Source organism: Hyla sarda, chromosome 2 (genome assembly GCF_029499605.1).
Source record: "Hyla sarda isolate aHylSar1 chromosome 2, aHylSar1.hap1, whole genome shotgun sequence".
In the NCBI taxonomy this organism is placed as follows: Eukaryota; Metazoa; Chordata; class Amphibia; order Anura; family Hylidae; genus Hyla; species Hyla sarda.
In genome coordinates, this window is record NC_079190.1 from 400380858 (window position 1) to 400395402 (window position 14545).

Genomic DNA, 14545 nt, shown 5'->3' on the forward strand with positions numbered 1-14545 from the left:
GTTTTTTCTTATCATGTAAGCAGCTGGGTTTAGAGGGGTACTCCGGTGAAAAACCTTTTATTGTAAATCAACTGGTGCCAAAAAGTTAAACATATTTGTAAATTACTTCTATTTAAAAATCTTAACCAGTACTTATCAGCTTCTGTATGCTCCACAGGAAGTTCTTTTCTTTTTAAATTTATTTAAAATTTATTTTCGGTCTGACCACAGTGCTCTCTGCTGACACCTCTGTCTGCCTCAGGAACTGTCCAGAGCAGGAGTAAATCCCCATAACAAGCATATCCTGCTCTTGACAGTTCCTGAGGCAGACAGAGGTGTCAGCAGAGAGCACTGTTGTTGGACAGAAAATAAATTTAAAAAGAAAATAACTTCCTGTGGAGCATACAGCAGCCGATAAGTACTGGAAGAGTTAATCATTTTAAATTGAAGTAATTTACAAATTGGTTTAACTTTCTGGCACCAGTTGATTAAAAAAAAAAAAAAATGTTTTTCACCAGAGTACACCTTTAAGTAATCACACCAGTAGACAATAGTAACACCGGAACTGCTTCTCCACTATAAGTCTTACAAGATGTGAATGGGAGCTAATGTAGTATCCCAAAACTGCCCATATATCATGGAGCTCCATGTCAGATAATATCCTCTTACAAAAATGCACTTTGGTAGAAACAATAGATGGCACTCGCTCATTAAGCATTAAGTCTTCTTTATTCCACTCGACAGGTATACATGCAAACCAACAGGCCGTTTCATGCTACTTGCGCTTATTCATGGCCTCTGAACTTTCCTACCAACCCCACCCTATTATTTTTACAACCATCTTTAATGACAATATACAGAATTAATAATAAATACCGATATTGAAATATTCCATACTACTACAAAAGAATATAACAAGTAATTAAGGGATAATGCACAATTTATCACACCTTAAAGGGGTACTCTGGAGAGGGCGGGGGGGGGAGAATGTTCCCAGCTGTCCGACTCCCCAAGACCAAACTCTTATCCCCTATCCCCCAAAATTTACAAAATTAAGTTTTTTTATTTTATTTCACTGCAGGTTATATTATAAAAATTATTTTTGTTTCGCTGCAGGTTATATTATAAAATAAGTGATGTCATTACAATGTACAATTGGTGTTGCAAAAAACAAGCCCTTATATGGGGCTGTAGGTGCAAAAAGTATGATTTTTAGAAGGGAAGGAATGAAAATGCAAAAACTAATATTTGCCGAGTCCTTAAGGTGAAAATAGGAGTCCCTAAGGGGTTAATCCATAGGAATTTCAAATCTTCTCTATTATTTTGATGTATTTCTTGCATATGTTTAATTACTTTAGGACAACCCACTCCTGTGTTCAGTAATGAAAACTGTTCTCTTATACAAATATGCAAAAGTCTTATAGTTTTTCCTATATAATGGAAACCACAAGCTGGGTTTAAGTGCATTGCTTTCCTGAGGAAATAGATTGGACCAGGATTCATTATTGGAAAGCCATGGAGGCAGTGTGGTGCATTGGCCAATGTGTTGTTTTTTTTTTTTGTTTGGTGCTTTTGGTCCTAGAAGTGATGGAAATGTTGTTTTGGTACCTTCAGATCCTGTACAGCTCCTGCCTACCTCGAATTTAGTAGTTTTGTCTATTTGTACACTTAAGATTCAATAGGCTGGTGAGATTGGCAGCTCAATTTAAGAGTTAAAAGGGTTCTCAGATTCCCCTCATATGTACTACTTTTAATGCTCAAACTGAGCTGACAGCAATGGGATGCTGGAAGTGACCTCAGCCAGGCATCTGTTAGTCCAGTAAGTAGCAGCTCTGCTATACACCTATCTGAGTTGTACTGAGGATTCTCAGCAGTGGCTTAGTATGAGTGAAACACCACCTTTTCGCATGATGTTTGTATAAAGGTGGCCATATATTTTCCATAACTTGGCAGAATGTTTGTTTTGCCATCAATTCTTTCCCAACCTCCACATACACATGAACATTCGGTACAGTCGAACATTCCTGTATTTTCTTCGGAGAGGGGTAACCTGCAGCCATACTCCTGGCTCCAGGATGCAGAAAATGGGGTTTGAACCTAGTGCGTGTGAATATTTTTTTACCCTGCTGAAAAATATTTGGTGCTACCTAACCATTGTAGCCTTACTACACCCCTTCATTTGGAATAGCAAGTACGATTCATGGAGGCCACACTTCACAAATTGAACTGGTTAGCTCTGTTGCCTTGCAACGCTGGACTCCTAGGTTTGAATCTCACCAAAGACAACATCTGAGTGGAGTTACCGTTCAGAGCCCCAGTGGGGACAGGAACCAATCTTACTGATGACCAACTCTGTAGAATACATTGGTGCTATATAAATAAAGTAATTATTATAAATAGATGAATTTTTAAAGGGTTTAGAGGATCTTCTGTTAACATCTTTGTGAGATCTCAGAGGTCAGCAAAGTTGTAGTCCGTGCAATGTCTGAAGCGGTTTTAATGTCACGAGTGGGTTTTAACATTATGGCTGATTGGTTTATATTTCAAATGTTTTTAACCCCTTAAGGACTGAGCCCTTTTTCACCTTAAGGACTGAGCCCTTAGCATTTTTATAACTTTGAAGCTCCCTTCTTGTAAGGAAATTCCAAATAAATTATATATTGATTCACATATACAATATGTCTACTTTGTTTGCATCATAAAGTTGCAATGTTTTTACTTTTGGAAGACATCATAGGGCTTCAAAGTTCAGCAGCAATTTTCCAATTTTTCACGAAAACTTCAAAATCAGAATTTTTCAGGGACCAGTTCAGTTTTGAAGTAGATTTGAGGGGCTTTCATGTTAGAAATACCTCATAATTTACCCAATTATAAAAACTGCACCCCTCAAAGTATTCAAAATGACATTCAGAAAGTGTAACCCTTTAGTTGTTTCACAGGAATAGCAGCAAAGTAAAGGAGAAAATTCAAAATCTTCATTTTTGTACTCTCGCATATTCTTGCAGAGCCATTTTTTTGAATTTTTACAAGGGGTAAAAGGAGTAAAATCCCTAGAGGGCTCAGAAGTGAAGGAGTGACAATGGGATTTTGGAGAGGGAATTTTGCTGAAATGGTTTTTGGGGGGTGCATGTCACATTTAGGAAGCCCCTATGGTGCCAGAACAGCAAAAAAAAAAATTTCATTTTTCCCCCCAAATTTTTACAAAGGGTGATAGGAGAAAATGTAACCCCATTTCTTCTAAGTATGGAAACACCCTATGTGTGGATGTCAAGTGCACTGCGGGTGCACTACAATGCTCAGAATAGGAGGAGTCACATTTGGCTTTTGTAAAGCAAATGTTGCTGAGATGGTTTTAGTGGGGCATGTCACATTTAGGAAGCCCCTATGATGCCAGAACACACACACACAAAAAAAAAGACATGGCATACTATTTTGGAAACTACATACCTCAAGGAACGTAACAAGGTACAGTGAGCCTTAACACCCCACAGGTATTTGACAACTTTGCGTTAAAGTCAGATGTGTTAATGGAAAAAGAAAATGCTTTCACTAAAATGCAGTTTTCCCCCCAAATTTAACATTTTTACAAGGGGTAATATGTAACCCCATTTCTTCTGAGTATCGAAATACCCCATGTGTGGACGTCAAGTGCTCTGCAGGCGCACTACAATGCTCAGAAGAGAAGGAGCGCCATTGGGCTTTTGTAGAGAGAATTTGTTTGGAATGGAAATCTGGGCCATGAGCATTTACAGAGCCCCCCGTGGTGCCAAAACAGTGGACCCCCCCCCACATGTGACCCCATTTTGGAAACGACACCCCTCACGTAATAAGGGGTGCAATGAGCATTTAAACCCCACTGGCGTTTAACAGATCTTTGGAACAGTGGGCTGTGCAAATGAAAAATTTTATTTTTCATTTTCATGGACCACTATTCCAAAAATCTGTCTGACATCTGTGGGGCGTAAATGCTCACTGTACCCCTTATTACATTACGTGAGGGGTAGTTTCCAAAATGAGGTCTCATGTTGGGGGGTTCCATTGTTCTGGCACTATGGAAATGTTATCCATTTTCCCATCCAACTTTAACAAAAAATTGTCAATCACCTGCGGGGTGTTAAGGCTCTCACTGTACCCCTTGTTATTTTCTGTGAGGGGTACAGTTTCCAAAATGGGGTCACATGTGAGTATTTTTTTTTTTTTTTGCGTTTATGTCAGAACCGCTGTAAAATCAGCCACCCCTGTGCAAATCACCAATTCAGGCCTCAAATGTACATAGTGCACTCTCACTCCTGAGCCTTGTTGTGCATCTGCAGAGCATTTTACGCCCACCTATGGGGTATCTTCGTACCCAGGAGAAGTTACAAATTTTGGGGGTCTTATTTTCCTTTTACCTCTTGTGAAAATAAAAAGTATGCAGCAACACCAGCCTGTTAGTGTATTTTTTTTTTTATTTTTTTACTCTAACAGGCTGGTGTAGCCCCTAACTTTTCCTTTTCATAAGGGGTAAAAGGAGAAAAAGTCCCCCAAAATTTGTAGTGCAATTGCTCCTGAGTACGGAAATTCCCCATATGTGCCCCTAAATGGTTTCCTTGAAATACAACAAGGCTCCGAAGTGAGAGAGCACCATGCGCATTTGAGGACTAAATTAGGGATTGCATAGGGGTGGAGATAGGGGTATTCTACGCCAGTGATTCCCAAACAGGGTGCCTCCAGCTTTTTCTAACCTCCCAGCAAGCCTGGACAGTCAGTGGCTGTCTGGAAATGCTGGGAGTTGTTTTGCCACAGCTGGAGGCTCCATTTTTAAACACTGCCTTACGATACGTTTTTATTGGGGGGGGGGGGGACAGTGTAAGGGGGTGCATATGTAGTGTTTTACCTTTTATTATGTGTTAGTGAAGTGTTGTGTTTTTAGGGTACATTCACACAGGCCGGGGTTTACAGTGAGTTTCCCGCTAGGAGTTTGAGCTTGCATGTGCATGCTGGGGGTTGTATTTTGCAACAGCTGGAGGCACACTTGTTGGAAAACCTTCAGTTAGGTCCTGTTACCTAACTCAAAAATTTCCAACCAGTGTGCCTCCAGCTGTTGCAAAACTACAAAACCCAGCATGTACTGATCACCGAAGGGCATGCTGAAAGATGTAGTTATACAACTACAACTCCCAGCATGGCGAGACAGCCATTTGCGAGATTTAGAGGGCCACGGTTTAGAAACCACCGCACACTGATCTCCAAACTCTAGCCCTCCAGCTGTTGCAAAAGTACAAATCCCAGCATGCCCAAACAGCTGTCTGGGCATGCTGGGAGTTGTAGTTTTGCAACAGCTAGAGCGCTACAGTTTAGAGACCACTGTATATTGGTCTCAAACTGTAGCCCTCCAGATGTTGCTTGGCAACTCACCGGCTTCCGTAGTCTGCAGCAGGGAGCTAGCCGCACGTCATCGCTGCCCGTCAATTGTTGCCCGCCACTGATGGTAAGTGACCTCCGGCGCCGGTCACCGTTGGTTCCCCAGTTCTGCCCAGACTGCTGTGGGTGGGCAGAAGGGGGGAACTGAACTTTAACCCCCCCCCCCACCCCCGATCTGCTATTGGTCAGTCGCTTCTGACCGACCAATAGCAGGCATAGGAGGGGTGGCACCCCTGCTACCTCACTCCTATTCCTTCAGGGGGATCGGGGGTGTCTTGGACAGCCCCGATCGCCCTTATTTTCCGGGTCAGATCGCCGGTCTGCATTGTCTCAGGACCCACCTTGGTGATGTGCCGGGATGCCAACTGAATGATTTCAGCAGGCATCCCGGTCTGGTCCCCGACCGGCTAGCGGCGGGGACTGAAATTCCCACGGGCTTACCCATACGCCCTCAGTCTTAAAGGACTCTAAAACGGGGGCGTATTGATACGCCCTCAGTCCTTAAGGGGTTAAAGAGTACCTGTCATCAAACTATATTTTCCAAACCAACTCAGATTATATTCCCTAACTACTTTAAAAAGCTCTGTATCATATCTTTACGCTTGCTCACATTGTGTGAGCTCCCGGCAGGAGAAAGTGGGCATTCCCCAGAAGATATGATGTCACTGAAGCCTGCGAGAGCTGTGCCTCGCCATGCCCTGCACGCACTTCCTGAGTTTGGTCTCCTGCCAGGCCGGGAGAAGACCAAACTAACTGACTTGCACAGGGAACAGAACAGAGCCACCTGGTGGCTATTTTTTCATTCACATTAAAAACATATAAAGGTTGAGATTTTTTACAGAATTGTAACAGCAAGTAAATAGCAAACAATGTATTCAAAGTTTAGTTTGGTGACAGGTACTCTTTTTAACCTGTGTATGCTGCAAGTGCAGTGTAGAAATACTCTATTTTGATTATAATTTTAGTTTTCTTTAAGTGGGCACTGTCATTAAAACTCTTTTTTTTTTTTTTTTTTTTTTTTTTTTGCATATGATAGAGCAGGTAAAATAAATAAGATTTGTAATTTACTGCATATATATATATATATATATATATATATATATATATATATATATAAATAAATAAATAAATTATCTTATGTCACTTTCATGGCCTTATAAATCTGGCCACTAGGGCTCTTCCTTCTGTTTCAGACTGCATTTCATCTCCTCAAAAGCAAAGACTTTGGTCTCCTGCTGGACTGACAGGAGACCAAACTCAGGACGTGCTGTCTGGCCATAGGCAGTAAATAGCACTTGCACTCCCTGTTTCATACACAGGCAGAGAGCGAGTGCTATTCACTTCTTTTGGCCAGACCGCACTTCCTGAGTTTGAGCTCCTGGTCCAGCAGGAGACCAAAGTTTTGGTTTTGAGCCAGATTTATAAGGCCATGAAAGTAACCTAAAAAGACATTTTTTACAGGGAGTAAATTACAAATCTTATTTATTTTACCTGCTCTATCATATGCAAAAAAATAATTTTATTGACAGTGCTCATTTAACTGTGGAGAATTGACAATAAAAATCTAAGATCAAGGATCTGAACATACAGTATATGTAATTCGATGATGATCACGAAGACACATTTTTTCTTCTCCCCAGTATTATCATGCTGCATACATTGAATCCTATATCACCTTACACAAAAGTGAATACAGTATATGCCTTTTTTACTCTTTTAATTCAGTTACAAGAATAATAACTCTTGGTTTATGTGGACTGCAGATATATATCACATATCACCCTGCAATAAGAAAACCAATTCTTTTTATGATGTCTTTAAAGTTACTCTACAAATGTCAGATTATATAGAAATTTGGGTATTACAGTAATGTTCTATTTTGTGCCACCAGATTCTTCAGCATACCAAGGAGATGGTGCAGAAGGTAAGTGCACTGGATTCCATGTGTCAGTTTGTTTTATTTCCCTTTTTTTTCCCCTTCTAATCTGCTAAGAAAAACAAACATACCAAACAAAAAAGGCCGCACCTGGCGAAGTTGTTGTGCGTTACAAAACTGTAACCCAAACAAACCGGAAAGCCGCTCTCTTCGGATGCCTATTTACCAATGTAATCCTTCCTAATGGATTATAGCTTCATTCTTTCTCTAACACAGATATGATGGAGCGCTGCTTGAAGCCTGTATGTGAGTCTTTCCAGCAAATTAGCAACAGTGTTAATTAGAGTTTACTTGCAGTTCCGCTATATTGTATGAGCTGCAGTGTTGTGTTTATTATGATTGTTTTTCTGGCTCCCTTCATTTTCGGCTAAATAGTTTCAGCATTATATACTTTTCTGAGCATAAAAGATGCACTTTTTCTGTGGTTTGGCTCTTGCGTGCTAATTTGCATACAGAAAAATATATTTTTGGTTTTGAATCTCAAAATATCTTGTATTAGTTTATAGTTAATGTGACCTCCATCCATAAATAATAGATGGATTTAATAAGAAAATAAATTCTGTGTGTGTTGGGGAAATATATATATATATATATATATATATATATATATATATATATATATATATATATATATATACCGGTGTGTGTGTGTGTGTGTATATATATATATATATATATATATATATATATATATATATATATATATATATGTGTTTGTATGTGTGTGTGTGTGTGTGTGTGTGTATATATATATATATATATATATATATATATATATATATACATACATACATACATACATACATACATACATACATACATACATACATATATATGGATGTGCCATGCATTGTGAAAGGCCAACGTGGAGGAGGAGACGCAAAGTAAAAAAAAAAATAGACAAATGTTATCTAAAATAGCAATATATGGGGAGGTTTGTTAAAATCTGTACAGAGGAAAAGTTGAACAGTTGCCCATAGCAACCAATCAGATCACTTATTTTATTTTAAAAAAAAACTTTGAAAAATAAAAGAAACAATCTGGTTGCTATGGGCAACTGGTCAGCTTTTCCTTTGCACAGGTTTTGATTAATCTCCCCCATAGTATCAAGACCAGTTCATGTAAAGGTTATTGTACCATTGATCATTAGTGGTTATTTGTTCTGTTCACGCTATGGTGAAATGAAACCTGAGCTGTGATTGGTTACTAAAGGCAAGCCAGACAGTGTTTGTCCTCAGACAGGTTAATTCCGAAACGCATCGATTGTAGTTTACCCTGTAATTTTAAGAACTTTGGAATAAAAAGGATTTTAGTTCTTTTACTCCGGAGTGATGGGATTTTAGTCCTTTTACACTGGAGTGATGGGGTTTTACGCCTTTTGGAGTTTACTGTTAAGAGGACAGTATTATGCTTGTGTGAAGTTCATTTTTTTTTTTTTTTTTGCACTTGTGGGAAATTTGACATGTTTATTTGTTTCCTAGATGAATCTGGAAGTGATATATGGTGACACAGACTCCATCATGATAAACACTAATTGTAACAACCTTGAAGAAGTGTTCAAGTTAGGAAACAAGGTTTGTGTTTGTACCTTTTAGTCCTGAGCTACAGTTATCTCTCTTTCTACTGCATCACTATTCTCGAGCTCTTGGTTGCTTATTCCATGCTGTATATATTACAAACTAGTCTAGACAGCACACATTTCTTGTTTCTCCTGTGTATGGTGTCAATTTTAAAAAATAGTCAGTCATCAGCCTCAACTCAGTCTCCCGTCAGGGGAAATACCGTCCGGCCTCCTCCCTCAGACCAATCTCCGTCAGTCATCAGCCTCAACTCCCTCATCCGAAACTCCCTCATCCAAAACTCTGTCATCCTTTTAGACCTCAGACAAAATGTCCTGCCATATCGCAGAGCCAACACTGCACAGCATGTATAACAGAGTTGATCTGTATAGCAGTGCCTACACTGATTAACATGTATAGCACAACCTGTATAGCAGAGCCGACATCGATTAACATGTATAGCACAACCCGTATAGCAGAGCAGACATCGAATAACATGTATAGCACAACCCGTATAGCAGAGCTGACACTGAAAAGCATGTATAGCAGAGCCCATATAGCAGAGCGAACTGCACAACGTGTATAACAAACACACCCCTTATAGCAGAGCTTTGTAATAAATGCTGTACAGTGTCAGCTCTGCTATGCACTAACAACAGATGTGCCCTTAAGGCACTTATTCCCTCATAATCCCTTGTCTCCTAAAACTTAACTTTTATTTATGCTCATAAAACAGAGGAGGGGGATTAAAACCACATCTATTATCCACTGTTGTATATAGTACACTATCCTCTCTAATATTAATATTGTAAACAACTGCTTAAGGAGAACTAGTTTTATTTTTATTGGAGAGAGAGAGCACTGATTAGAGGCTCAATTGTGCCAATGTGGAGGCAGTTGCACCTGCAGTGTGCACTGCCTCTCAGTAATCTTGTATAACAGTGGACACTAATGCAATTTAAAATTGGATCACTGTTAACACCCTACATGTTTCTCCATTATACGTGGCTTTCTCAAGGATGACAATTAGCAGACTGAGTATCACACTTCAATACATCTAGTCATGTTGTCCTTATCCAATCAGTTGTCTCCATAGGACATCCTTGAGAAAGCCATGTATAGTGGTGAAACATGTAGGGTGTTAGCAGTGATCTGATTTTAAGTTGCATTATTGTCCACTTTTATACATGAATATTATTGAGAGGCAGTGCATACTACAGGTGCAACTGCTTCCAATATTGGCACAATTGAGCCTTTAAATCAGTGCTGGATGAGCACTGAACTCTCCAATAAGAAAAACTAGTTATCCTTAAGCAAGAACAGTTGTTTACAATATTAATATTGGAGAGGATAGTGGACTGTATACAACAGTGGATAATATATGTGGTTTTAATCCCCCTCAACTTTTATTTATGCTTATAAAACAGAGAAGTTTTATGAGACAAGGAATTATGAGGGAATAAGTGCCTTGTGGGCACATCTGTTGTTAGGTTATAAGTGTACCCTCCCATCCTTGTGGGGTGCATTATTTAGTTGTTTGAGCTCAGCTATACATGCTGTTCAGTGTTGACTCTGCTATACAGGCTCTGTAGCACATGTTGTGCAGTTGCACAGTTTCGACTCTGCTATACGGCAGGAAGTTTATTGTCTGAGGGATGAGGGAGTTTTGGATGACTGAGGAGGGATTTGTGGCTGATGACTGACTGAGATTGGTCTGGGGGAGGAGGCGGGACGGTGTTTTGACTGACGCGGGACAGAGTTGCGGCTGACGACTGATGATATGCTAAAATGGACACTACCTGTGGATATGCTACATTGTATCAGAACAGGCATGCATCAGCCTGGAAGCCACAGAGGTCTGAACCTCACAGGTCTCTACAGCTATTTGGCTTCTGCATGTAAATAAGAAGAGTATTTCCTATTATGGTGAAGATCTTTGATCACCTTATTTTTCTTACAGCTGACTTTGCATTGTCGCAATTTTCAGTTTGTGCAAGTGTCTGTGAGCTTGAAGTATCATGCACATGGCAGACTCCATATTGTACACAGGGGTGTGGAAATTTAAAAAAAAAACTACTTGTCCAAGGGACTAAAGCGGAACACAATCTACTTGTCCCTCAAGAAAATCCACTTGTCCTGGTAGATAAAATAATTTCAACCAAAATAGTCTGATCCCCCCCCCCCCCACTAGACCACCAGGGATGGATATAAGATTCCTTTAGACACTGCTGACAGCGGTGATCTAATGGTTTATTAGGTGATCGCAGTATGTCAGGATATTAGCGGCGGGAGAGCTGTAGCTCCTCTTACGCCCGAGACAAGCCCAGAAAAGTCTAGATATAACTTTTTGATCACCTTATAAAAAATTTCTGATATGAAGTGACCAAAAAATGAGCAATTCTGGACTATTATTTACATTTACACCGTTCACCGTATTTAATTAACATTATATTTTAATAGCCTGGACATTTCCACATGTAGCGATACCACTTATGTTTATTTTTGTACATTATTTTCATTTAAAGAAAATTGGAAACTTTTATTAGGAAAGAGGCTTATTTACATATATATACGCACTTTTTAAAATATTTTAATCACAATTTTTCAGTCTCAATAGGGACTTATGTGTTTCGGGGGGGGGGGGGGGGGGGGGGGTTCTGCTTCTCCAGTTTATATGGTGCATTTTGTGTCAGAAAATGCTGGAAGTTGCATTTAGTTAGTAGATAACTACAACTCCCAGCATGCCCTGATACAGTCTATGGTTGTGTGGGTGTTGCAGCATGTTGCACTGTATAGTAGTACAGTTAAGGTTATTGTGTAACATGCTGGGAGTTGTAGTTTTGGTTTGTGTCAGCTGCAGAGCCATAGTCTATGTCAAGGAATACTGGGAATTACAGTTAGTAACTACAACACCCAGCATGCCCTGATGCAGCCTATAGCTCTGCAGCTGACCCGAACCAAAACTACAACTCCCAGCATGTTGCACTTTATAGTTCTACAGTTTAGGTTATGGTCCAACATGCTGGGAGTTGTAGTTTTGGTTCGGGCGTGTTTGTCTGCATCCGTGGGGCTCTTGGTTGGCGGGTGAGTATGAAGGGGGCAGGATTCTGGGGGTGCAATTTAGTGCGGGTGCCACTAAAAATAAATAAAATTAGATGGCACAACTGCCCTAATGCCCGACGTGACAGTCCGCTCCTATACAAAACATTCATGCATACACATCATACATACACCAGCCACTGCCCCCATATACATATACACACACACGCACACACCTGCCACTGCCCCCCCCCCCACATCATACATTACATACACACATACACTCACACCATACATACACCTGCCGCTGCCCACCCCACATCATACATCACATACATGCACATCACACAGACATTATACACACATCATACATTACATACACATCACACATAGACATCATACACACACATACACCAGTGTTTCCCAACCAGGGTGCCTCCAGCTGTTGCAAAACTACAACTCCCAGCATGCCCAGAGCATGCTGGGAGTTGTAGTTTTGCAACAGCTGGAGGCACCCTGGTTGGGAAACACTGACATACACCATACATACACACATCATACATGCACCTGCCGCTGCCCCCCATCATACATTACATACACACATCACACATACACTCACACCATACATATACAACCACCCTTCCTGCCGCCTGTATTCTCGGCCTCCTCACCTGAGCCGCCATGAGTGGACATCAGAGCTGTAGTCCCGGCCGGTGTGAGGTGAGATTTCCGTCCTCACCCCCCCCCCCCCCCCCCCCGCTCTGTGTTTTCCTCGTGCAAACAAGCAACCTCCCCATGGTGGATTAGGTCCTGTCTAGACAGAGCCGGGGAGGGGGAGGGGTAGAGCTGTGTGCGGGGGATGGAGCTGTGCACGGAGCTGTCAACATCCTCTCTCTCCCCCTGCTGTGTCTTCTGAGCTGCGTCCTCCGGGAGGGGAGATAAGGGGGCTCTGCAGTCAGCTGGAGGCCGCCGTCCCCTCCATACACTCAGAGCTGGTGTGAGGTGCAGACTTCCATCCGCTCCTGCGCCTCACACCGGCATTAAAGAAAAATAAGGGGAAGTCTGTCTCTCCCTGCCCGATACAGGGCTAAATCTATGAACAATTCACCTGCCCGGCGCCCAAAACTACTTGTCCCGGGCGTCGGGCTATAGGATTTCCACATCCCTGTGTACACTAATAACACTATGGGTTCCTTACTCCAGAGCCACATGTATGCTTCCTATGAGAGTAACCCACCCTAGAATACATCTATAATAAAGGATGACGCACAGTGTGATATATTTTTTTCAAAAAATATAGAACTGTGGCAGAGGCATATGCAGTTACATTGTGGACCCATATAATTCTAACTGCTACGTTCATATCAGCATTGTGCTTTGTCCTGTTGAGATCCATTTGGCTTTTTCTTCCTTTTTTTGTTGTGCTTAATGGGCCAGGAATGGGTCGGAGCACAACTGATACCACCAGGTCCTCACTGGTCCCATTGACTTTTGAATGGCATCTGTCGGGTTTCCGACAAGTGTCTGTTGTATTGCAGGGATAGGTGGGGCGGCCACTGGGTATCTGGGTCGTGATTGGGAAATCATTATGCAAGAATTATGGTTTTGCAATAGCTGGAGGCACCCTGGTCAGAAAGCACTGGTCAATTGCATGTGTGTTTCAATGGGTGTGGTGTCTGGTGTGTGGGAGGGAGAAAAGTGATCTCACACTTACAAACAAGGAATTATGGGGCTTGTAGTTTGAAGGCACGGACTCCAACAGGTAATAGCCTCAGTGTTATGGTAATCTCACTACACAGCCATTTAGCCCCCAGACAAGCACAGATCCTTCCTAAGCATGTATGTACTAAAATCACCTCATGGTGGATAACCCCTTTAATTTCCTTCTTGTATTAGTGTTTAATGCCAAAGAAAGTTATATAGGGGGTCTAAAATCTTGTGGGTCAGCACACATATTTTCAGTAAATTTAAAACAGTTTCATGTGTGTGCTGCCTAGATTAGATACAACTGCAGCAATCTGAGAGAGTATGGTTTGTACCAGTTTTAAGAAACAAGAATTTTTAGTTAGCAAAGCTTCTTGAAAATGGTGGAAGCTAAAATGCAAACTCCTTTATATAAGGAACACTCTTTACATATAAATGACAAGATCCCCTTAATTCCATGTAACCTTTTTTTCTCTACAAAGATAATAATTTTGTAAACTAAAAGGAATCACGATGTTAAAAAAGCAGCAATGTATATTTCCTAGAAATATGATAATGCAAAATAACCCCTGGTATAATCTGTTATGTTTTTATTTACACGTAGAACACTTTTTGAACATTCTTTTATTCTTAATAATAATTTTCTGACCTCTGTAAATTTCTATTTTGTCATCACTCTCTTCTACTAGGTTAAAAGTGAAATAAATAAATCCTACAAGCTACTGGAGATAGATATTGATGGCATTTTTAAGTCACTTTTGCTGTTAAAGAAAAAGAAGTATGCTGCACTCGTAGTAGAACCTACAGCCGATGGGAAGTATGTAACCAAACAAGAACTGAAAGGTCTGGACATTGTCAGAAGAGACTGGTGTGAACTTGCTAAAATAGCTGGGAAGTAAGTTTTCTTATTTTAGCCTTTCTATTA

The 14545-nt window shown here is 40.7% G+C and overlaps 1 protein-coding gene across 1 annotated transcript in view; it reads left to right on the forward strand.

Moving 5' to 3' along the window:
- The window catches only part of POLA1 (DNA polymerase alpha 1, catalytic subunit), a gene marked incomplete in the record, with an annotated part of 464240 nt that overhangs the window by 202091 nt on the left and 247604 nt on the right, over positions 1-14545 (forward strand). Inside the window, 3 exon segments of the mRNA XM_056558791.1 lie at positions 7274-7306; positions 8800-8892; positions 14310-14515. Coding sequence (XP_056414766.1) covers positions 7274-7306; positions 8800-8892; positions 14310-14515 — 332 coding nt within the window.